The sequence below is a fragment of the Gorilla gorilla genome, chromosome 23 (genome assembly GCF_029281585.2).
Source record: "Gorilla gorilla gorilla isolate KB3781 chromosome 23, NHGRI_mGorGor1-v2.1_pri, whole genome shotgun sequence".
In the NCBI taxonomy this organism is placed as follows: Eukaryota; Metazoa; Chordata; class Mammalia; order Primates; family Hominidae; genus Gorilla; species Gorilla gorilla.
In genome coordinates, this window is record NC_086018.1 from 33,332,488 (window position 1) to 33,356,462 (window position 23,975).

At 55.0% G+C, this 23,975-nt stretch overlaps 1 protein-coding gene across 3 annotated transcripts in view; it reads left to right on the forward strand.

Annotated features, from left to right (window-relative positions):
- Positions 1 to 23,511, forward strand: part of TOM1 (target of myb1 membrane trafficking protein) — a 50,531-nt gene extending 27,020 nt beyond the window's left edge. The window contains exons 7-15 of one of the 3 annotated variants that reach the window (XM_004063375.5): positions 663 to 779; positions 3,741 to 3,874; positions 6,363 to 6,396; positions 6,786 to 6,879; positions 7,711 to 7,831; positions 12,104 to 12,179; positions 21,242 to 21,301; positions 22,459 to 22,498; positions 22,584 to 23,511. In XM_004063375.5, coding sequence (XP_004063423.2) covers positions 663 to 779; positions 3,741 to 3,874; positions 6,363 to 6,396; positions 6,786 to 6,879; positions 7,711 to 7,831; positions 12,104 to 12,179; positions 21,242 to 21,301; positions 22,459 to 22,498; positions 22,584 to 22,738 — 831 coding nt within the window. In that variant the 3' untranslated portion in view covers positions 22,739 to 23,511. Of the gene's footprint in view, positions 1 to 662; positions 780 to 3,740; positions 3,875 to 6,362; positions 6,397 to 6,785; positions 6,880 to 7,710; positions 7,832 to 12,103; positions 12,180 to 21,241; positions 21,302 to 22,458; positions 22,502 to 22,583 lie in introns of all 3 variants that reach the window. The other 2 variants (XM_019018527.3, XM_055374515.1) reach the window with 2 other exon arrangements.
- Positions 23,512 to 23,975: the final 464 nt, after the last annotated feature.

Below are 23,975 nucleotides of genomic sequence, written 5' to 3' on the forward strand. Positions count from 1 at the left end.
CTCTTTGAGGAGACTGCAGCTTTATTGAAAATGTTTCCCCAAGCCCAACTCCTTGGAACCCTTTGACCATTGAAAACCTGCCCACATCCCTTGGAACAAGTGCTAAATCTGAGTTTCATATTCAAGGTGGGGTACAGGGCAAGGACTATCCTTAGATGAGCCTGGGACACCAAAATAGACCAGAAACAAGATAAAATCCCAGTCCACTAGGAGGAGAAAGAGGGCGGAATCCCAGTCCTCTAGGAGAGAGAGGGCGGGATCTCAGTCCTCTAGGAGGAGAGAGAGAGGGCCTGCAGCCTCCCTCCTCCCCTTGTGGGGAGCCACCCTCCAGGGCCTCGTTAGCTGCTGTGTTAGACCCAGGAGATGCTGGAGTCTTCTAGCCACACGTGGTGGCTCATTCCGGTGTGGAGATGGTAACGGTTGGTAGCGCCTCTGTGAGGGGTCTGTAGAAGGGGTGGGGCAGGCCTCTAGTGCAGAGCTGTCACTTTGGGAGCCAGGAGGGAGGCTGCCTAGAGAGGCTGCTGGGAGGTCGGCTCTCTGGTGCTACACCTAGGGTTGGTGGTACTGTGTTCTGTTCCTGTGAGTGACATGGGCCTGTCCCTGTGAGTGACATGGGCCCCAGACCCCTGGCTTCTCTCACCACCATCAACCGTGTGTTTCAGATTGGGAAGCTGCGCAGTGAGCTGGAGATGGTGAGTGGGAACGTGAGGGTGATGTCGGAGATGCTGACGGAGCTGGTGCCCACCCAGGCCGAGCCCGCAGACCTGGAGCTGCTGCAGGTGAGCAGGTGGCACCACCCCCTGGGGCTCAGATGACTCCTGCCCAGCTGCCCACATGCATTCTTTCCCAATCCTCATGACAGTCTTCATGGCTTACTCCATACTCCTTGGTCACAGTTGGGGACATGTTACCACCAGGGACTTTGGACACCATCAGATTGGAATCAGATCGCAGCTCTACCACTTTCTGGTTTGAACAAAGTAGCCCCCCGGCCTCAGTTTCCTCATCTGTAAGATTGCTCTAACAATAGCCTTCATGGCACAAGTTTGATGTGAGTTAAATAAGGTATTGCATGAAAAACACGCAGGCTTGTGCCTGGTACAGAGTAAAGCACCCAGTAAGGGGTCCTGAGAAAAAGCTGGAAGGTGAGATTTACGCCATTCAGAATCCGAGACTCAGCAGGCAGGTGTGAGAGGGTGGTGCCAGCCTTGAGATGCGCCAGCCACTGCTCTTGGGGAGCCAAGGCAGGTGGAGCTAGTGGTTCCTGCTCCCGGGTGTCACATGGTATTCCCACGGCCCCAGCCCAGATTGGGGGTCACTGGAACAGAAGGGACACTGAATTTGGCGAAAAGCACCCTCCCCATGGAGGCCGGTCATAGAGGCACCAAGAGAGCTAGGAATCCCCAAGGCCCAGGAGTCACCAGAATCCATGAGGGGACAGAGCGCCTCGTGTAACTGTTCGAGTTCCTACTGCTCGTCCACCAGGCCTCAGGCTCCTTGAGGGCAGCGCTGTGTCTTCCTCGCCACCGTGTCTGTGTGCCTGACCGAGCTGACTCTGCAGGGGTCCTCACTTGGTGGTGCAGGGTGGGGAGAAAAGGAGTAGCCTCAGAGTCCAGTGAATACACAAACTTGAAACCCAGTAAGGGCTCCAGAAGAGAGAAGACTGCGCAGGCAGCCTCGCACGCCCCAAGCCAAGGCCGTGAGATGTGAGCAGTTTGGGGACTCAGAAGGCTGAGCAAGGTGGACGCAGGGATGGCTCCCATGCATTGGGCACTTCCTGTGCCCCGGGCTATATGTGGACACTTGGTTCACATCGCTCACGTAATCCTCACCACCCCCATTTTCCTGGTCAGGAAACAGGCATAGGGAGATCAGATAACACGTCCAGGGTTATATGGCTGGTAAGTAGCAGAGCTGCGATTTGAACCCGGGGGCCTGGCTCCAAGTGCTGCTCTTCTGCTCTTGAGAGGGGCCAGCAGGGAAGCAGAAGCAAAGCCACCGTGTGCTTGGTCATAAGAGCAGGAGGGGAGCCCACAGGATGTTGAAAGGCACCCGCCCTGTCTCTGTGCTAAGGGCGATGAGGAAATCCCGGAGGCCTGACCTTGGAGGGGGCAGGGGACAGGGTCCACATGACAGCCAAAATAAACACTGGGCAGTGCCAAGCCTCAGCATTGCCTCCAGGAGAAAGGCATGCTGGCGTGAGGCCACAGTCGGCAATGCCAGGCAGCTCCCTGGACCTCAGGACCCAGGCACCTGCCGTGACCCAGGCACCTTCACCTGGTGGCAGGTACCTGAAGAAATAATTGACCAATCTTAAAAATGAAAACCCATATGGCTATGGTTTTTGATTTTTTTTTTTTTTTTTTTTGAGATGGAGTCTTGCTCTGTCACCCAGGCTGGAGTGCAGTGGCGCGATCTCGGCTCACCGCAGCCTCTGCCTCTTGGGTTCAAGCTATTCTCCTGCCTCAGCCTTCCAAGCAGCTGGGATTACAGGCATATACCACCATGCCCGGCTAATTTTTGTATTATTAGTAGACACAGGGTTTCACCTTGTTGGCCAGGCTGGTCTTGAACGCCTCACCTCAGGTGATCAATCCGCCTCGGCCTCCCCAAGAGCTGGGATTATAGGCATGAGCCACTGGGTGTAGCCAATTTTTTTATTTTTCATAAGTTTAAATATGACACCTGGTGGTTAAAAGTCAGTGACGTGATAACTAAATGCAGTGTAGAATCCTAGAACAAACAAAGGACATTAGAGGAAAAACTAATGAAACCTGAATAAAGTCCGCAGTTTAGTTAATAGTATTTTACCAGTTTTAATGTTTAATAGTAGTTTACCAGTTTTGACAAATGCCAGACTAAGGGGAAGCCAGGGTCAAGGGTATATGGGAACTCGTGGTACTATCTTTGCATCTCTTCTGTAAATCTAAAATTATTCCGAAGCTAAAAGTTTGTTTAAAAAGACAAAAAATCAGCCAGTGAGAAAAGTGAGGCAAAAACTCGAAATTGACGTTTGCGGCTAATGGTTGCAGTCATCTAGTTCATTCTGTATGCTTTGGTTGCAAAAATCACAGCATACCCCCAGAAGTTGCGGTTTGTTCAGCCAGCCCCCTTTGCAGACTCAGTTTTTTTTTTGACTAAGCAAAGATGGTGGCACAACCTTTATTCTGGAATCTGCACGAAGCCAAGTTAAACCAGCAGCACAGTTGGACATGTTGACGGTTTCCTGTGGATTAAATTTTAGCATCTAACACTTGGAAGTGAAGTTCAAGTTCATGTTTGTAGAACCCAAAAAGCTGTTCCGTGGAACCTTGAAGTCCAGTTTGGGCACCTCACCCTCCTCCAAGGCTTGTGCAGGGGCTGGAGGCCCGTGCATTAGAGATGGCCTCACTTGGCCAGGCGCGGTGGCTCACGCCTGTAATCCCAGCACTTTGGGAGGCCGAGGCAGGCAGATCGTGAGGTCAGGAGATCGAGACCACCCTGGCTAATACGGCGAAACCCCGTCTCTACTAAAACTACAAAAAAAAAAATTAGCCGGGCGTGGTGGCAGACGCCTGTAGTCCCAGCTACTTGGGAGGCTGAGGCAGGAGAATGGCGTGAACCCAGGATGCAGCTTGCAGTGAGCCAAGATCACACCACTGCACTCCAGCCTGGGCGACAGAGCTCCGTCTCAAAAAAAAAAAGAGATGGCCTCACTCTGAGTCATGTGACTGTGGTTGCCTCACTTCCTTTCCTGGCAGGAGCTCAACCGCACGTGCCGAGCCATGCAGCAGAGGGTCCTGGAGCTCATCCCTCAGATCGCCAATGAGCAGCTGACAGAGGAGCTGCTCATCGTCAATGACAATCTCAACAACGTGTTCCTGCGCCATGAACGGTAGCCCCAGCACCTCCCCTGGCCTCTGGCCTACTGCCCCAACCCTCTCCCATCCCTTCCTCCCTGTACTCCTGGTCTCATGCCATCTGAGCCTTCTCTCGTCCTCCTCTCAAACACAAGGCAGGCTCCTAAGGGCCTGTGCCCTCAGCTGTCTTCTTCCAGGACGTTTATGAGGGCCCCTCCTTCCAGCCGCCCTGCATCTCCTTTCCAGGGTTAGCGCTGCTGCCTGTGCCCAAGTCCAGCCCTGGGAGATGGTCACAGGTCACAGCTGAGAGCATGGCCCTGCAACCAGACTGGCCTGGTGTGTCCTCGCTCACTCCACCACTTCCTGGTTCTGGGGCCTTAGACAAGTGACTTCACTGCTGCAAGCTACACAAAACATTTCTGGCTAACTTAGGCAGAAAAAGAATTTGTTAGGATAATAATCTTTATTAAATGGGTAGCTTTCAGAATCCAGAGAAAAGTGAAACTGATATCTCCCAACAGAACAAAAAAGATGGATCCCAGGGCAGCTCAGATGTCTCAGGAGCAGAAATTCCTGGACCATCTCCCCAGGGTGCTGCCATCAATAAATGCATCAGCTCAAACACTTGTCCACAAACACCTGTCCACCTTTTTTTTTTTTTTTTTTTTTTTTGAGGCACGATCTTGCTCTGTCACCCAGGCTGGAGTATAGTGGCATGATCACAGCTCACTGCAGCCTCAACCTCCTGGGCTCAAGCAGTCCTCCCACCTCAGCCTCCCAGGTAGCCAGGACTACAGGCATGCACCACCACATCCAGCTAATTTTCTTTTCTTTTTTTTTTTTTTTTTTGCAGAGACAGGGGTCTCACTGTGTTGCCCAGGCTAGTCTCAAACTCTTGGCCTCAAGCAGTCTTCCCTCCTTGGCCTCCGAAAGCATTGGTATTACAGGCATGAGCCACCACACCCACCTGCCCACCTTGTATCATTCTGTTCAAGAGTCACATCCCCAAGAGAGACTTGGATTGGCTTAGCTTCATTGTGCCTACCAGCTGGGGTATGGGAGAGGGCCCTTTGATGGCAGCCCCACCGGGATGATGTGAAATGGGGGAGGAGCAGTTCCTCTAAAGAGTACTTAGGTGCTATTACAAAAGAAGGAGAAGGGCTGGGCACAGTGGCTCACACCTGTAATCCTAGCACTTTGGGAGGCTGAGGCAGGAGGATCACTTGAGGCCAGGAGTTTGCAACCAGCCAGGCCAACATGGTGAAACCCCGTCTCTACTAAAAAATACAAAAAAATTAGCCAGAGGTGGTGGTGGGTGCCTGTAATCCCAGCTACTTGGGAGGCTGAGGCAGGAGAATTGCTTGAACCCAGGAGGCAGAGGTTGCAATGAGCCAAGATCGCACCACTGCACTCCAGCCTAGGCGACAGAGCAAGACTCCATCTCAAAAAAAAAAAAGGAAAGAGAAGGAGAAGGATTGCTGGGTCTGCAGAAATTGTGTGCCCATCACCCCTCCTCTGTATCTGTAAAATGAGGCTTGTGGCATAACTGAGAGTCCATGAAACAGTGTCTATAAAGTGCTTAGCAGTCCAGGGTGTCTGATAACTGACATGAGTTATTCCAGCCTCCTCCAGCCCCTTGTTCATTTTTTGTGTCTTTCTCCATCAAAAGACGCTCACTGATTGATTCTAAATCAGTGGAAAGTTGGGGGTACCCTGCAGGTCACATCTGCCTAGCTTCTCCTGCTCGTTGGCCCAGTGGAATGAAAGGCCTCTTCCCTGCCATTTTGGGGTATGGGCTGTGAGGTGACTGAGGGGCCCCATCTGGTAGCAGCTGGTACCCTAGGATACCCACAGTCATTAGGCTTAATATCTGACTGTGCTTTCAAGTTCGCAGTCACTTATACCCATGTCCTAATTTGGGCTTCACCACTTCAGGAAGGCAGGTGCCTACAGATACTAGACAAGCAGACTAAAGTTCAGAAGGAACATAATTTACCCGAGGTCATGTGATAAGTGACAAGGCCACAACTCGAACAGACCCCAGACTAAAGTCTTCTCGATCTATCACACCGGCCCCTAAGTAGCTCCATAAAACAAGATTAGAGATACGTGTATCTTTCTTACAGCACTGAAGAGAGCCACTAACACACACACACACACAAATATGTAATTGAAACAAGTTTCATAAGACAGTCCTTACCTTTACTGCGTGCCATGCATTCCTATTTTCTTTGCTGTTCTAACCTATTCCTGTTTATTTGTTTCATGCTACTCATGACTAAGGTTGCCTTATAATTGATCATCCAAATTGGGATACTTTTGCAAGGGAAAGAGGAGCACTGCTAATTATCCAGGGACAGCAGGCATGAACTGGATCTGTCCAGGGCACACCAGACGTGTCATCACCCTGATCATAACCCACTGTGTTGATGTTGAGACCCACAGTTTGAAAAGCTCTGCCTGGCCGTGTGTGGGGGCCTGTCTCAGTCTGTCTCCATAACTCGTGTCTTTTCTGTCTTGCAGGTTTGAACGGTTCCGAACAGGCCAGACCACCAAGGTAAAAGTCTTCTTTTCTGTGACTAGATCAGGCCCTGTTCATGGGAAGAAGGAGTGCCATTCTCACCTCCCTCCCCCAGTAAACTGGACAGGGTGGTGCTGTCTTATCCAGGCCCATAGAGAAATCCCCTTCTAACTTTTTATGTCCCTGTCCCTTTAAGGTAAATAAGGCTGTGCCACCACCTGATGCCCCAGGGTCTCCCCAACCTCCCAGGGAGTCCAGTTGAGCTGGAGCCAGAGGGGAGGAAGGAAATTCCCGGATGCCCAGTCCTAGCTCCTGGGGCCCTGGTGACAGATCCTTGGGCAAAGCCTGCAAGCCCCAGTGCTTGGGGCAGAAAGGAACGAAGCTGCAGACAGCGGGGATGATCAGGGCATCTCCCTTCCCACCAGGCCCCAAGTGAGGCCGAGCTGGCAGCCGACCTGATCGACATGGGCCCTGACCCAGCAGCCACCGGCAACCTCTCATCCCAGCTGGCAGGAATGAGTAAGTGTGGTTTGGAGGGCTCCAGCTGAGGGTACATTATGGTACTGTGGGCACCCCTGCAGTTTTTGGGGGTGCCCTTGTTATATACCTACAGCAGAATGTCAGTCTGGACCCCACCTTGCTGGGGTCCCAGGCTGAATCTTGCTGCAAGGTGGGGCACTCGGGGTCACTGCCCCTGGCAGCCCCACAAGTCCTGAGCCGCCTTGGATCTCAGAAATCCCACCATCCTAGGATTGGCCCTCTACACTGAATTCTCCATGGCTTCAATCATCTGCGTGAGCTTGGGCAAGTTCCTTAAACCTCCTGAGCCTCTCTTTCCTCCTCTGTAACAGGAGTAGGGAGCTCATGTATGAGAAGCGCTTAGACCATGCCAGGCCCAGGTTGCACTCTGGCTGAGTAGTTGGCCATTGTCACTGTTATCACTGTGATAGGTTTTAATATAATTTACTGTCTGCTTCATGTCAAGCCCTAGGAAATCATTAGCACCCCATTTTGCATCACTAATGCTATACTTTTTGAAAAAATCGACTACCCATCTGATTACTGTCCTCCTGCCCAGCCACTTCCCCTAGCAGAATCAATGGATAGCTTTTTGCCTGTTCTCTAACGCGCACAGCAGCCCCAGGAGGGGTGAGTAAACTAAAGCTGGAAAGAGGAAGCTGCTTGCCCAAGGCCCCACAGCCAGCAGCAGGTGGCCTGCCTCACGCATTCCCCCACCCACACGTGCCACTTCCCCAGCACCAAGCCCTGGGCCTGGCAGCAGGTGGCTCAGCAGCAGCTCACACACAAGCTTGTGGATGGGTCCTTCACGTGGCCTTTCTGTCCCTGCAGACCTGGGCTCCAGCAGTGTGAGAGCTGGCCTGCAGTCTCTGGAGGCCTCTGGTCGACTGGAAGATGAGTTTGACATGTTTGCGCTGACACGGGGCAGCTCACTGGCTGACCAACGGAAAGAGTGAGTGGCCTGGCCCTGCCCTGGTCCCCTGCAGTTCGGGTGGCTCTCAGGGTTCTGGAACCCGGTTTTATGGTGGCACACCATGAGGAAGGGCACACAGACCCTGCTTAGTAAGCACCCCCTTAGTATCCCCTAAGTCAGTCCAGCATGGCCTGGGAGCCCTGTGGTCAGTTGACAGACTGCATTCCCCACAGGCCATGCTGGGTGGGGGAGGGGGAGCCTAATGACCCACTGTATGCCAGAATCTTACATAGTCTGATCAGAGGGGGAAACTGAGGCACAGAGAGGGGCAGGCTCATTTGCCCCAGGTCAAGGAGCTAATATTTGGCAGCACTAGGTTAGGAGCCTAGGGCTGTCTGGTTCCAAAACACAGTGTCTCCACCCCCCGCCCCCCTCCCTGCACTGTGTACCACATAGTAAGCCCTCCAGGAGCAGGGAAGTTTCCTGATAAATCCTCAGGGACTTTCAAGTCAAGTCTTTTTCTGTTGTTCCATAGCCACCGTTAATTTCCAGAGAAGATTAAGCAGGTTCTGTCAGCCTTGCCCCAGAGCTGGGGCTCTGCCCTTCCCTGTGCACCGTGCATTTTCAGGGGGTGCTTTCAGCAGCATAGGCACGTGGCCTGAGTGTGTCCACCAGGGTCCGACCCCTTGCCAGGACCTGCGGGAGAACTGGCCCCATACAGGCTTGTAAGAGGAACAGTTGGCTTGATGTTTTCTTCAGCCTTTTGCCCACTATGACCCCCAGGGCTGAGCTGTGGGCAGCCAGGATTCTTATAGCTAAGGAAAGTTCTAGATGGTGGGATCCTCCCACTGACCCCACTCAGCTCCTTAGAGGTCATTCTGGTGTCTTTTGGAACTTTGTCAATGGGCCTCCAGAGAGCCCAGGGATAACCTCTCCACACCCACAAATCCAGGTCCAGGCTGTAGCCTGCTAGGTCCTTAGGGCTGCCCTGGCTGTTAGCTGTATCTTTCTTTAGTCTGGGCAGAGTCTGTACTTTTAATCCCAGGTACCCTGGGACCAGCAGCTGTTGCCATGGAGTTAGGGGTGCTGCCAAGGCTACCCTGCAAAGGCAAGCTAATGAGTGTGATGGGACTTGCAGCCAGACAGGCCCGTCCACAGAGGCCCCAGCAGGCAACACTGCTGGCCATACTGGAGAACCCTGGTGCCTGCCCTGGTCACCAGCCTGGCTGAGGTTTGCTGTTGCGGTGTCCTTCCTCTGGGGAGCAGGCCCCGGGGGACAGGGAAAAGCACACAAGGAACTTGTCCTCTAGGGCCTGCAGTCTCACGGGAGAGTGACATGCACCAGGACCACCGCTGTGAAGGGCTAAGTGCTGTCCTGGAGGGGGCACCAGGCTCTGTGGACACAGAGGAGGGAGCATGCAACTCTGCGGAGGGTACTCAGAGCTGGACCAGGTGCTGGGTGATAGGAAGGCCATTTTAGGCACCAGGAACAGCATGTAGCATGTGCAAAGGCTCAGAGGCAGGGTGGGAGAGAGGTGCCCTGGCTCCCGCACAGCAGCTGGGAAAGATGCTCTTCACACAGGGAAGGGGGCAGGATGCTGAGAGGGTGGTGGGGCCCACTGGGCTGCACAGAGGCAGTTGATTTTATTCTAACACGAGCAGGAGGGAGCACAGGAAGGATTTTTTTTCTTATCAGATTTTCATCTTTGAAACTGCCTTCAGCTGGGCACAGCTGAAATGACATCATGCACCTTCTCAGGCCATTGGTTCTCCTGCAGGCCCTCCCCAGGGCTTGGTTTCCACCCTGGCAGAAAACATCCAGCAGGGTCGGGCGTGGACCTGAGCATCCATTTCGTCTTCCCTTTGTTCTCCTGCCTGGCTGGCCCCCTTAAATGCTTCTGGTGGATCTTCCAGCTCTGGCCACCTGACCGGCCTTTTCTGCCTGCTTGGTGTCCAGCCCGCTCCTCCCTGTACCTGCCTGGCTCCCCACTTCACACCAGCCTGCAACCAGCTCTGCCCTGGCTCACAGGGAAACCAGCTCCTTATCAGCCGCTGTTTCTGCTCCAGCCTTGACCATAGCTGGCACCGTCACAGCCTTCCTGCAGCCAGTCCCATCCACTCAGTGCCAAGGAGCAGCAGGGCTTCTGGGCGAGCCACAGCAGAGACGCCTTGGCCAGGCCTTCACAAAGGCAGGGGTGTCCTTCCCCTGCTTTCTCCTCATCTTCGTCAGTGCTGCTGTACACAGAGGCCTTCTCTTCAAGGAGCACTTAGACAAGTGTCACCCCAGTGGCCCAGGTCCAGCCCCTGCCCACCAGCCCCACTGGGACCACCTAAGGAGTGACCCTCCACCCTCCTGCACTGGGCAGGGGGCAGCAGGCCCTGGCCCAGGGGTCACCACCCAGTGCAGGAGGTGCGGGCTTCCTCCAGGGAAGTGCTTGGCCCTCCACCACCACAGGCATGGCCTTCAGGGACAGCTGGGCTTCAGGGCCATGTGTGGGCAGGGGTGGCGAGGAGCTAAGCTTAGGAAGGGCAGATAGTTCTTTTTTTTTTTTTTTTTGAGCCGGAGTCTCGCTCTGTCTCTCAGGCTGGAGTGCAGTGGCGCTTGCAGAGTGCAAGCTCCACCTCCTGGGTTCACGCCATTCTCCTGCCTCAGCCTCCCGAGTAGCTGGGGACTACAGGCGCCCGCCACCACACCTGGCTAATTTTTTGTATTTTTAGTAGATACGGGGTTTCACCATGTTAGCCAGCATGGTCTCGATCTGCTGACCTCGTGATCCGCACTCCTTGGCCTCCCAAAGTGCTGGGATTTCAGCCACTGCACCCGGCCCAGATAGTTGTTTTGAGTGAAGGGAAAGCATGGGTTTCTGCGTGTTCTGGGGCTGGGCATGGCTTCTTCAGCCTTGCCCACAATGCACCAAGCATGTCTTAGAGACAGCAACAAGCACCTCCAGACCCTCAATTACCAGGCCTTCTCTGGGTCAGAAGTCAGCAACCTGACGCCCCACCTCCCCCGCCACTGGCTTTAGGGTTGGCTCCAGCAGGGCCCTGCCGTAGTCACTGGCCCACTTGCCATGGATGGGAGCCGTGTAACCAGGGAATGCCCCAGCTAGTGGTCACACTCCACCAGCAAACTCTGCCCCTGGTGGGAAGGAACAGACAGCAGCACTCTTCAAAATGACTGCGTGGGAACTGGGGGTCGTATTCAAGAAGCCCCTTTCAGTGCCAGCCTACTCCATTCCTCAGAAAGCAAGTTGGTATTGCAAGAGTTAAATGTGATGCAGTCCCAGTTCCTGAAGCCTACAGTTAGACCAGCCCTGCTTCACTAGCATGTCAGGTGGCCTTGTTCCTAACAGGAATCGCAGGCCTTTCCCTTTGTGACCAGAATTCTGTGGCTTACTTCTTTGTCTCAAAGCTGCACTGAGCCAGTGCTAAAGTCCTGTCTGCCGGCAGTTCAGGGCCAGAATAACAGGGCTCTTTCCCTGCAACAGGGCTGGGTCCCCAACACCTGCCCTGGGCACCCCCACCGCAGCAGCTGGGAAAGACACCATAGCCGCCTCTCCTCCTTAGCCAGCTTCTCCTCTCACTCAGGCTATTCTCTTGCTCCCCAGGAGACTTAACCTCACGCACAACATACCCCTCCTTGCCTCTCCTCATCTGCCCAGCAACTGCAGGGTCAGCCTCTGCCGCTCCCAGCCCATCAGCCTTGCGTGCCCTCCCAGTTCCTGCCTCCCCACCCTGCCTAGCTGGCTGGCACCCCCCAGAGGACATTTAGAAGAGTTGTAACCAAGCCACCTCCCATGCTGCTGAGACAAGGTCGGGGCAGAGTCATCTTTGTGCTGGTGAGCCAGTGCAAGACAAGATGGCACCTCACCCAGCAGTTTATAGATGTGTTTTCAGCAGCAGAATGGAATCCCCCATTCAAATACGACCTCATACACAACCACAGTCTATAAAATAGGAAACAAGACCTGCTCAAGAAAGGGTCTGCTGGGAATTCTCCATGAGCCTACGGGCACTGGAGCTATTTCTCAGTCTCCTGAGTTTGGCCAATCCTGTTCATAGCCATTGGTAGTCTTGGTCTCAGTCTTTGGCCAGCAACACCCTCCCTAACCTCTCCAGCCTTTGCTGCTATCTGTCATGTAGGTCACTTGCCAGATCCTAATTTCCAGAGGCAGGAAATGAGACCCTTTTTACCATTTCCAGGCAGGCTTGGAGGATGGGAGCCGTCAATCTGTGCTCCCCAGCCCACTCCGTTCTTGCATCAGCCATCGGTAAGGGCAGCATCCAATGGCTTGGTGGTCTCTCTTTCAGGGTAAAATACGAAGCCCCCCAAGCAACAGACGGCCTGGCTGGAGCCCTGGACGCCCGGCAGCAGAGCACTGGCGCGGTAAGCAGAGGGGCCATCCTGCCACCCTGGGGCCCTCCTGAAGGAGGTGAGGGAATGCTCACCCACTGGGTGCCGTCGTGGGCCAAGCACTGGCCCAGCACGTCCACAGGCCCTTCCTCGTTTGGCCGTCAGGTCGGTTCTTTTTGGCTATTGTGGTTATTCCCAGTTTATAGCTATGGAAACTGCTAGAGAGGCCAGGCCATTTGCCCAAGCCCACAAGCAAGGATTCAGACCTGAGCCTGACTTGAAACTGGAGACCAGGCCGGGTGTGGTGGCTGACACCTGTAATCCCAGCACGTTGGGAGGCTGAGGCGGGTGGATCACCTGAGGTCAGGAGTTCAAGACCAGCCTGGCCAACATGGTAAAACCCCGTCTCTACTAAAAATACAAAAATTAGCTGGGAGTGGGAGTGGAGTAATCCCACAAAAATTAGTGGGATTTTTGTGGGAGTAATCCCACAAAAATTAGTGGGATTACATGCCTGTAATCCCAGCTACTCGGGAGGCTAAGGCAGGAGAATCGCTTGAACCCAGATGGTGGAAGTTGCAGGGAGCAGGGATTGTGCTACTGCACTCCAGCCTAGGTGACAAAGCAAGACTCCGTCTCAAAAAAAAAGAAAGAAACTGGAGACCAGTGGCCCGGGCTTCACATTCCAGCTCTACCAGTTACCAGCTATGTGTCCTTAAGCAAATGACTGGCCTTTCTGACCCTCAGTCTCTTTATCTGTACATTGGGGCTTATCCTAGCACCTATACTTGTTTATAATAGAAGTGTGAGAGGATATATTTAGGGAGCTTTACATGGAGTTAGAGCCCGTTCAATAATATTCCTCTCTGCCTCTCTAGAGACTTTTAATCTGCAGGAGTGTGGGCAGAGAGGAATAAAAGAGCGGACCCTAAAGCGGCAGGGAGAAATGCAAGGGTGCTCTTTGAATTCCGTTTAGTTCCTTGACTGTGTGTTGAGTGACAGCCACTTGTCCAGCACCGAGCACACTTTGTGGGTGACCCCCACACGCTTTGGCAAGACCTCCAAGCACCATTCTCTCATGCATGTCAACGTGTATCTGGATGCTTTTCAGGCAGTGTGAGAATTTCTGCTCCAGCAAGTGAGCAGACAGAGCAGGTCCCATGGGAGACAGTTAGAAACAGCCGGACCTGGGAGTCCAGGGAGTCCGGGGGAGTGAGGGTGGTGGACCCGGGGCCGAGGAGGCTAGAGGAGGCTCAAGGCAGCATGGGGACTTCTGAGGCCAGCATGGGGTTGGGGGTAGGAAATGAAGCTCTATGGGTATATAGCAGGGACCAGAGGACCTCAGCGCGGGTAGGAGCGCTGCAGATTGCATCCTAAGTGAGGTGGAGGCCGCGGGGAAGTCTTGAGCACAGGAGGGACTTGACTTCCAATCTGAAAGATCAGGATGGAAGCTAGGAAAGCAGGGAGGGCCGGGCACAGTGGCTCACACCTGGAATCCCAGCACTTTAGGAGGCCGAGGTGGGCAGATCACTTGAGGTCAGGGGTTCAAGACCAACCTGGGCAACGTGGGGAAACCCCATCTCTACAAAATATTTAAAAATTAGCCAGGCATGGTGGCGCACACCTTTAGTCCCAGCTACTCAGGAAGCTGAGGTGGGAGGATCGCTTGAGCCCAGGAGGTGGAGGTTGCGGTGAGCTGAGATTGCACTACGACACTCCAGCCTGGGCAATGGAGTAAGACCATGTCTCAAGAAAAGAAGGAAAGCAGGGAGGGAGGAGTTGCGGAAACCATCCAGGCCAGTCCACTGTGGGCAAAGTCTTCGTGACTCCCAAGGGCACTCTCTCCGCTCCTGGGTCTCCCAGCATCTCAGGAGCCATTCCCAAGTCAGAACAGGGCAAGGTAGAGGACGCTGGGGTGGGCCACCTAGGCCTCTCGTGGACAGAGGTTGACTCTACCACCCAGTGGGCAACAAGAGAATCCAGTACCTCCCATGTGTGGTGTGTGACCTGCCACCAAGCACAGCACATTGCACACCCGTGTCACATCCACCGCACACACCAGTCAGAGCCTCCAGTCCTTTTTCGGGTGTAAGCCATCATTTGCTGAGCCTGTGCTCCGGGCCAGGCCTGCACTAAGCACTTTGCATCCCCTCTCTTAGTGAGTCATCACAGAAACCCTTAGGGTATGTTATTATCCCGTTTTACAGATGAGAAAACTGAGTTCCAGGGAGAGGTTAAGTGAAACCACAGGTGTAATGTCCTCAGTATGGTGCCTGGCACACACTACAGTATTACGGCACTTACGCTTTACAGTACCGCCATGTCCTGATCCCATTTGCAGATGAGAAAACTGAGGCTGAGGACAGGGAGATACCCTGCCCAGGGTCTCGTAGGTATTGTTCTGCCTGGCTTCTAAGCCACGCTGGTAACCTTAGAGCTGTGAAAAGCCCTAAGGTGCAAAGGAGAGTGAGTGGAGGTGTGTTTCTCCCTCCTCAGCCTCAGGCTTCCAGTGTGTCGGGATTCATCGGAACCGACACACTGCGAGCCAGCTGTAGGAGCTCCCCTCTCAGGCCACCTGGCCTCTCGTGGTCAGAGGTTGACTCCACCACCCAGTGGGCAGCAATCCCAGCCAATCTGCTCCTGCTGCAGCCCAGAGACAGGGTTCACTTCCCTAGGGGCACACAGCAATTCAGGCGTGACTAAAACTAGAGCCCAGGTGTCCTGGCTCCCACACCACCTTGCAGCCCGCCCACAGGGAGGAAACGCACCACACAACTCCACTGGCAGCAAAGAGAAGCTGATAAACCGGTTATCACTGATTTATCTCCGATAACCTGGGAGATTTAAGCCATTTCTGCCAAATCAGGGTATGATTTCTTAAAACTCTGTGAGCAAATGCCTGCTCCTGGGGTGCTGGAGTCTGGCTGGTGGTAAGGCCTTCACCCACTAAACCGTGAGAACATGATTCCCAAGAGCAAAGTACAAAACAGCATCAAAACCAGGCGCGGTGGCAGGTACCTGTAGTACCAGCTACTTGGGAGGCTGAAGCGGGAGGATCACTTAAACCCAGGAGTTTGAGGTTATCGTGAGTTATGACTGTACCACTGCACTCCAGCCTGGGCAACATAGTGAGACTGTATCTCAAAAAAAAAGAAACAGAATCAAGTGCCAATTGTGCGCAGCCCAGGTTTGCGCCCTGGGATTCAGAGCAGGACTCACAAGTCGTGTGACGAGGTGGTGTTGCATGCTGTGTGCCAGGTTTTAGTTCCTTCACTCCCTGACATGCCTGCTGTGTGCCGTGTGCCATGTGCCAGGCCCCATGCTGGTCTGAGTAGGGTGAACCAGCCAGGCACAGGGCGACGGGCTGGGAGCAGGACTCTCGTCTCCCTCCACTCTGGGGCCCTAGGAAACTGCGTGTGTGCCATGGATGAATGTGAGAAGGTTGGATAAACTGATGTTTCTAAAACCTGGGTGCCTGTCAGACCCTACCGGGAGCCTCCAGACCATCTGACAGCCGCCTGCCCTGCTGTCCTGGGGTTGCTGAGGCCCAGCCTCTGGGATCCTTGTGGAGAGAGTTGAGAAGCTTTGTTTAGTTTGCTGTCAGCTCTGCCTCAGCCTACCCAGGGCGCTGGCATCCCAGAGCTGTTGTGGCTCACCCGCCGGTGGGTACCACAATACCTGCCTCATCCCTCTACACCAGCCGCCACATCCACCACACACACCTCCACACACCACACCTCCACCCATAGACCTACACACACACCACACCTACACACACCACACACACGTCTACACCCACCACAAACACCTCCACACACCACACCTACACTCATACACCTACACACACACCACACACACCTATCTACACCCACCACACATACCTCCACACACACCTCCACCCATAGACCTAGACACACACCACACCTACACACACCACACACACGTCTACACCCACCACACACACCTCCACACACCACACCTACACTCATACACTTACACACACACCACACACACCTATCTACACCCACCACACATACCTCCACACACACCTCCACCCATAGACCTAGACACACACCACACCTACACACACCACACACACGTCTACACCCACCACACACACCTCCACACCACACCTACACTCATACACTTACACACACACCACACACACCTATCTACACCCACCACACATACCTCCACACACACCTCCACCCATAGACCTAGACACACACCACACCTACACACACCACACACACGTCTACACCCACCACACACACCTCCACACCACACCTACACTCATACACTTACACACCACACACACATATCTACACCCACCACACACACCTCCACACACACCTACACTCATACACTTACACACCACACACACACATCTACACCCACCACACACACCTCCACACACACCTCCACTCATACACCCACACACCCCTACACACCTACACACCCCTACACCACACCCACACACACCTATCTACACCCACCACACACACCTCCACACACCACACCTACACTCATACACCTACACAGACACCCCTACACACACCACACACACATCTACACCCACCACACACACCTCCACTCATACACCTACACACCCCTACACACACACCTACACACCCCTACACCACACACACCCACACACACCTATCTACACCCACCACACACACCTCCACACACCACACCTACACTCTTACACCTACACAGACACCCCTACACACACCACACACACATCTACACCCACCACACACACCTCCACTCATACACCTACACACGCCTACACACACACCTACACACCCCTACACCACACACACCCACACACACCTATCTACACCCACCACACACACCTCCACACACCACACCTACACTCATACACCTACACAGACACCCCTACACACACCACACACACATCTACACCCACCACACACCTACACACACCACACCTACACTCATACACTTACACACACACCACACACACATGTCTACACCCACCACACACACCTCCACACACCACACCTACACTCATACACTTACACACACACCACACACACATATCTACACCCACCACACACACCTCCACACACCACACCTACACTCATACACTTACACACCACACACACATCTACACCCACCTACACACACCACACCTACACTCACACCTACACACACCCATACACCACACACACCCACACACACCACACACATCTACACCCACCACACACACCTCCACACACACCTCCACTCATACACCTACACACCCCTACACACACACCTACACACCCCTACACCACACACACCCACACACACCTATCTACACCCACCACACACCTCCACACACCACACCTACACTCATACACCTACACAGACACCCCTACACACACCACACACATCTACACCCACCACACACACCTACACACACCACACCTACACATACACCTACACACACACCCCTACACACACCCATACACCACACACACCCACACACACCACACACACATCTACACCCTCCACACACACCTCCACTCTTACACCTACACACCCCTACACACACACCTACACACCCATACACCACACACACCACACACACATCTACACCCACCACACACACCTCCACTCATACACCTACACACCCCTACACACACCTACACACTCATACACCTACACACACCCACACACCACAACACACCTACATCCACCACACACCTGCACACACACACCTCCACTCATACACCTACACACACAGCCCTGCACACACACCTACACACCCATACACCTACACACACCCCCCCACACACACATCTACACCCACCACACACCTACACACACCACACACACCTCCACTCATACACCTACACACCCCTACACACACACCACACCTACACACTCATACACCTACACACCCCTACACACACACCACACCTACACACTCATACACCTACACACACCCCTACACACACCACACACACATCTATACCCACCACACACACCTCCACACCACACACACACATCTACACCCACCACACACACCTCCACTCATACACCTACACACACCCCTACACACACCACACCTACACACTCATACACCTACACACCCCCACACCACACACACATCACCCACCACACACACCTCCACACACCACACCTCCACTCATACACCTAGACACAGCCCTACACACACACCTACACAACCATACACCACACACACCCACACACACACCACACACACCTACACACACCACACCTCCACTCATACGCCTACACACACACACCCCTACACACACCACACACAATCTGTACCCACCACACACACCTCCACACACCACACCTCCACTCATACACCTACATACACAGCCCTACACACACCACACCTACACACCCATACACCTACACACCCCCACACACACCACACACATCTACACCTACCACACACCTCTCCACACACCACACCTCCATACACCTACACACACAGCCCTACACACACACACTCATACACCTACACACCCCTACAAACACTGCACACACACATCTACACCCACCACACACACCTACACACACACCTCCACTCATACACCTACACAGCCCTACACACACCACACACATCTACACCCACCACACCTACACACACACCTACATTCATACACCTACACACACCCCTACACACATCACACCTACACACTCATACACCTACACACACCCCTACACACACCACACACAATCTACACCCACCACACACACCTCCACACACCACACCTACACTCATACACCTACACACACACCTACACACATACACCTACACACACCCCTACACACACCACACACATCTACACCCACCACACACACCTCCACACACCACACCTACACTCATACACCTACACACACACCTACACACACCACACACACATCTACACCCACCACACACACCTTCACACACCACACCTATACTCATACACCTACACACACCCCTACACACACCACACCTACACACTCATACACCTACACACACGCCACACACATCTACACCCACACCTACACACACACCACATGCATCTACACCTACACACACACCCCTACACCTACACATACATACACACCTACACACACCACACATGTACACCTACAGACACACCTACACCTACACATACACACCTACATTCATACACCTACATACACACCCCTGCATATACCACACCTACACACTCATACACCTACACACCTGCACACACACCCCCTACACACACCACATACACCTACACACACCACATATATCTATGCCTACACAACCTACACCTACACCTACAAACCTACACTCATACACCTACACACACCACACCTACACTCATACACCTGCACATACCACACCTACACTTATACACCTACATACACACCCTTACACACACACCTACACATACACCGACACACCTACACACACCCCTACACACACACGCCTCCCAAAGTGGCAGCAGGCCTCCTGACCCGAAAGGCGCACCCCCGTTAGAAGCTGCGCCCTCCAGTGGCCCTGGCGCTGCCGTCCCTCCGCCATCAGCGTGACTCTCTCTCATCCAGATGGGAGGCGGCTGCGGGAAGAGCCTCAGTGACTGGATGGTGAGACAAGGCATGGTGAGCAGGGGCCAGGCCCGGCCACCCGGAAAGCTGGGGGTGCTCGCAGGGCTCCTGCCAGGCATGGGCGTGGGGCACTATGCTGCTGTCCAAGGGAGTAGGACCCAGGAGAAGGCCCAGAGGAGCAAGGAGGGGCAGCTGAGGGTCTTGCGGGACCCCAGGGCTCGGGCTGTTTCCAGGTTGGCCCGGCCAGCCCAGCTTCCGCAGCTCCTCTGTGCCCGGTTCCTGCTCTTGAGTCTCGGGCAAGGACAAGGTAGCCCGTCTGGCGGCTAAGAGACGATGGGGATAGCGGAGCGGGAGACGGAGCCAGTGTGCGCAGCTGGGCACTTGCTGCTGCCACTGCTGCTGGGAAGTCGGCTCCTGCCTTCTCTCTGGGCTCTGCTCCTGCCTGGGGGGTCCTCAGGTGCTGGGTGACAGAGCTTGGAAACCAAACTGGCCTGGTTGGGGAAAGACTTTGTCTTTTCCAAAGTAGCTCACTAGTAACTAGTGCTATTAGTGCCATTACTGATTAATAGTAAATAGGAACTGGCCTATTGGTTTCTTGAGCATCTCCTCCATGCCAGGCCCTGTGCTAAGCTTTTGACATCCCATTTCATCCTCACAGCCACCTGGACGGTAAGTACTGCTGCTAGCCTCACCCTAAGGACGAGGGAAATCAGGCGCAGAGAAGTTAAGTAACCCACCCAGAGTCACACTGTGTTAAGGGGTGAGCTAGGTCCAGCTCTTTCTCACTCTGAAGTCTGTGCCCATGACCTCCAACTGGAGTCTGCCCCTGCAGAAGCCGTTAGAGAGGAAAGCCTCCAACTCCTGCCCCTGTGTGGGAGCCATCGTGGCACAGCCCATGTCTTTGTGGCCGAAAGTGAAATGTCCCCATCTGTAGCGCCACCCCTCTGGGTCTACCCACCTGGCCTTGTCTGGTCAACTTGGCGCCTCTGCTCTCAGGCCCTGCTATGCCCCCTTCTATCATGAAATCTGCGTCTGCAGAGACACCAGGGGATGGAACCTGGGGACCCCTGGCCCACTAACCACGTCCCCATCCCAGCCTTCACAGCTGGAGAAAATGCCTGGGGTCTGACCTTGGGCTTGGCGTGTCTTTTGTCAGATGCTCCTGAGCACCTGCAGCATAGCCCGTGCCCCAGGCCATTGCCCAAAGCCCCTCCTCCAGCCTAGAATCCTGCCTGAAGGGTGTGTCGGAACTGGGGTTCTTCTCTTCAAGGGGAAGGAGCTCCCTCTGACCCCTGGCCCTGCTCCAGCTGCTGGGAGCCCGGTCCCCTGCTTAGTCTCCTGGCTCTGCACCTCCATCGCCCACAGCCTGGCACAGCGGGCCCAGTGGTGGGTCCGGGCAGCTAGGCAGCTGAGGCTGGGGTGGGAGGCTGCCCAGGGCCACCCAGCTGCAGGGCACTGAGCTGGCACGTCTTCCACCTTGTCACCTAGGGCACTGCCTTACCCTCTGCCCTTCCTTCCAGATCCCAGTCACCCAGGCCTGCCTCATGGAGGACATCGAGCAGTGGCTGTCCACTGACGTGGTATGTTGGGGCCCACTCCTCACCCACACAGCAGGAGGACCCGTTGTTCTCACCAAGAAATGACCCATGGGGCCAGGGTAGACTTGTATAGCATATAGCACCCTGAGAGCAGAGGGGCGCACTTAAAGTCCCCATCTCCTGCCACCTGCCCACCTTGTGTTTGGCACACCCCCCAGAGAAGTCCTGGGCACAGTAGCCTCTCGGCTGCTTCCCAGAGCCTGCTCCCAAGGTGAGGTCCCAGTGGGTGTCAGCCCACCTTAGGGACATCAGGCCAGGCTAGAGAGGCTAACCGAGGAAGCATAACAGCGCCAGGCTCTTACCTGCAGTAGCTCAGAAGACTCCAGCCACTTGCAGAGGGAACCCATCACCACCCTGTTTACAGATCAGAAGACCGATAAGTAGCTGTCCTCTAAGGGGAAGCACCCAGGAGGAGGAGGGCGGGTGCCAGTCATGGGGACCCCAAGCCCTGCCACCCTCCCAGGGAGCAGAAGGGGCAGGGCCAGACTCAGCTTCTCCATCCAGGGCTCCTACCGCAGCATCTGCCACCCCGTCTCTGGGCACCAAGGCCCACATGGGCACTTCAGGCCCAGAAGCCGCCTTCTGCAGGTGAAGAGACGGTTTCTGCCCAGGACTAAGCCACAGACCAAGGACTCAGGCTTTCTGTCTGGTGGCAGAAGCCTCACCCCCTCCCTAGTTTGCAGTGTTAGCATGAATGGCCCTCAGCCTCTGGATGTCAGCCTTTCCCCCCAGGGGTGAGGACCACCCACCCCTTGTGACCCTCCAAGGAAAGGAACCAGCACTCATCAAGGTCCCACTGGGCACCAGGTGCTAGGCTTGGCGTGCTGTGTGTTATCCCATTTCAGCTTCCCAGCAACCCTCCAAGTTAGCTTCAGCCCCCACCCCGCCCCCATTCCCCACCCCCATTTTACAGAAGGAAAACACAAGGCTCAGGAAGTCAGGTGCCACCCAAGGAAGGTCCTACGGCTCAGGGAGGAGCCCAGGTCCAGGTCCTGGGACCTGAGTGGCGGGGGCGTGCAGAGCCTGAGCTGGGACCCAGTGCTGAGGTTCAGCAGGGCCCGAGCTGCAGCCCCACTGCCCCGGGCTGACTGTACTGGGGGCCCGGCTAACCTCTGCCTCCTTTCCTTCTACCCTCCCAGGGCAATGATGTGGAAGAGCCTAAGGGGGTCACCAGCGAAGGTAGTAGTCCCCGCCCCTGCCCGCCCTCTCCTTTCCCCAGGGCTCTGGCCTCAGGGCCTACCCTCACCCTCTCCCTTTCCTCTAGAATTTGACAAATTCCTGGAAGAACGGGCCAAAGCCGCGGATCGATTGCCCAACCTCTCCAGCCCCTCAGCTGAGGGGCCCCCGGGTCCCCCACCTGGCCCAGCGCCCCGGAAGAAGACCCAGGAGAAAGATGATGACATGCTGTTTGCCTTATGAGTGTGGGGTCTGGCACCCTGCAGCCCAGGTCCCCACTGCTCTCACACCCTTAGGCTGGGACCTCCCCTCCCTCCTCTGGTGTTAAGGCTGCTTTGGGGGTGGCTTGTTACCCCCTTTTTTTCCTCTTTGAAGACAGAGCTGCCCCAGCTGTGGCTGGGGGTGTGGAAGCAGTGGGATGAACTGGGGGACAGGTCTGCGCTGCAGTGGGATCTGGCTGCTCTGCCTCCTTTCCCACCCCAGCTGACCATGAGACTTTGCTGAGAAGTGGAGGCCCCAGGACAGGCTGGCTGGCTGGCTGGCTGCTTGACCCAGTGTGACTCTCCTTCACTGAGTGATACCCTGCTCCGGGCCCATGCCCCAAGGAGCCCTTCAGAGCCTACACTGCCAGTCGAGGCCTGGCTGGAGGCTGGCCACAGTGGAAATTCTGCCGAGCCTCTTGTCCCTTCCCTGCTCTGCTGCATGGGGCCCCATGGCTTTGGCTGGCCACTGAGGGTAGGGTGTGGAGGTGCGGAGGCCCTCTGAGGAGCTGCGGCGGCCCAGGTACGAAGCTGCAACTCTGCGCGCAGTGGGCGAGATCTCATCAGCCCCAGGCTGCAGGTGAGGCTTCAGGGGATGCTGGGGCCCCACCGCCCCTCCGCTGCCTTGCCCTCCATCCTTCCTCTGTTCCTTCTGGCCGGGCACCACAGCACTGGGGCTCACCTCTTGGTTGATCCTCTTGTACTGGGAGAGGTGCCTTTTGTATCCCCAATTAAAGGTAGAAAACCACCCTGCTAGCAGCATTGTCAAGTCTCCTGGTGAGAAATGACTTCTTGGCCTCACAGAGGCAGCGACTACTTTGGGCAGGGCTGGGGGCCACCCAAGAGGTGAGCATCTGTAGATGGTGCAGGCGGAAGGACAGGAGCAAGCACCCAGCTGCACTACCCAGGTGCCGCCTCCTCCCACCTCACATGGCAGGCTCCAGCCACCGCCCCTGCCCGGAGGATGCATGCCCTCCCCAGCTGACTTCCCTCCCTCCTCAAGGCACCTTCGTGCTGCTGTTCCATGAGGCCAGCTCCTGCCCTGCACAGAGCACACTAATCACAAGGGCGGGGACCCGTGTGGACTGTGTGCGCATGTGGGGTGCACAGGCCACAGGAGGATGCTGGCCTTCCGAGGCTGGGTGCCAGGCACAGCCTGGGGCTACACACTGGCTCGTAGCATCACAACAGCCTGGGAGAAGCAAAGTGAGCGTCCTCGA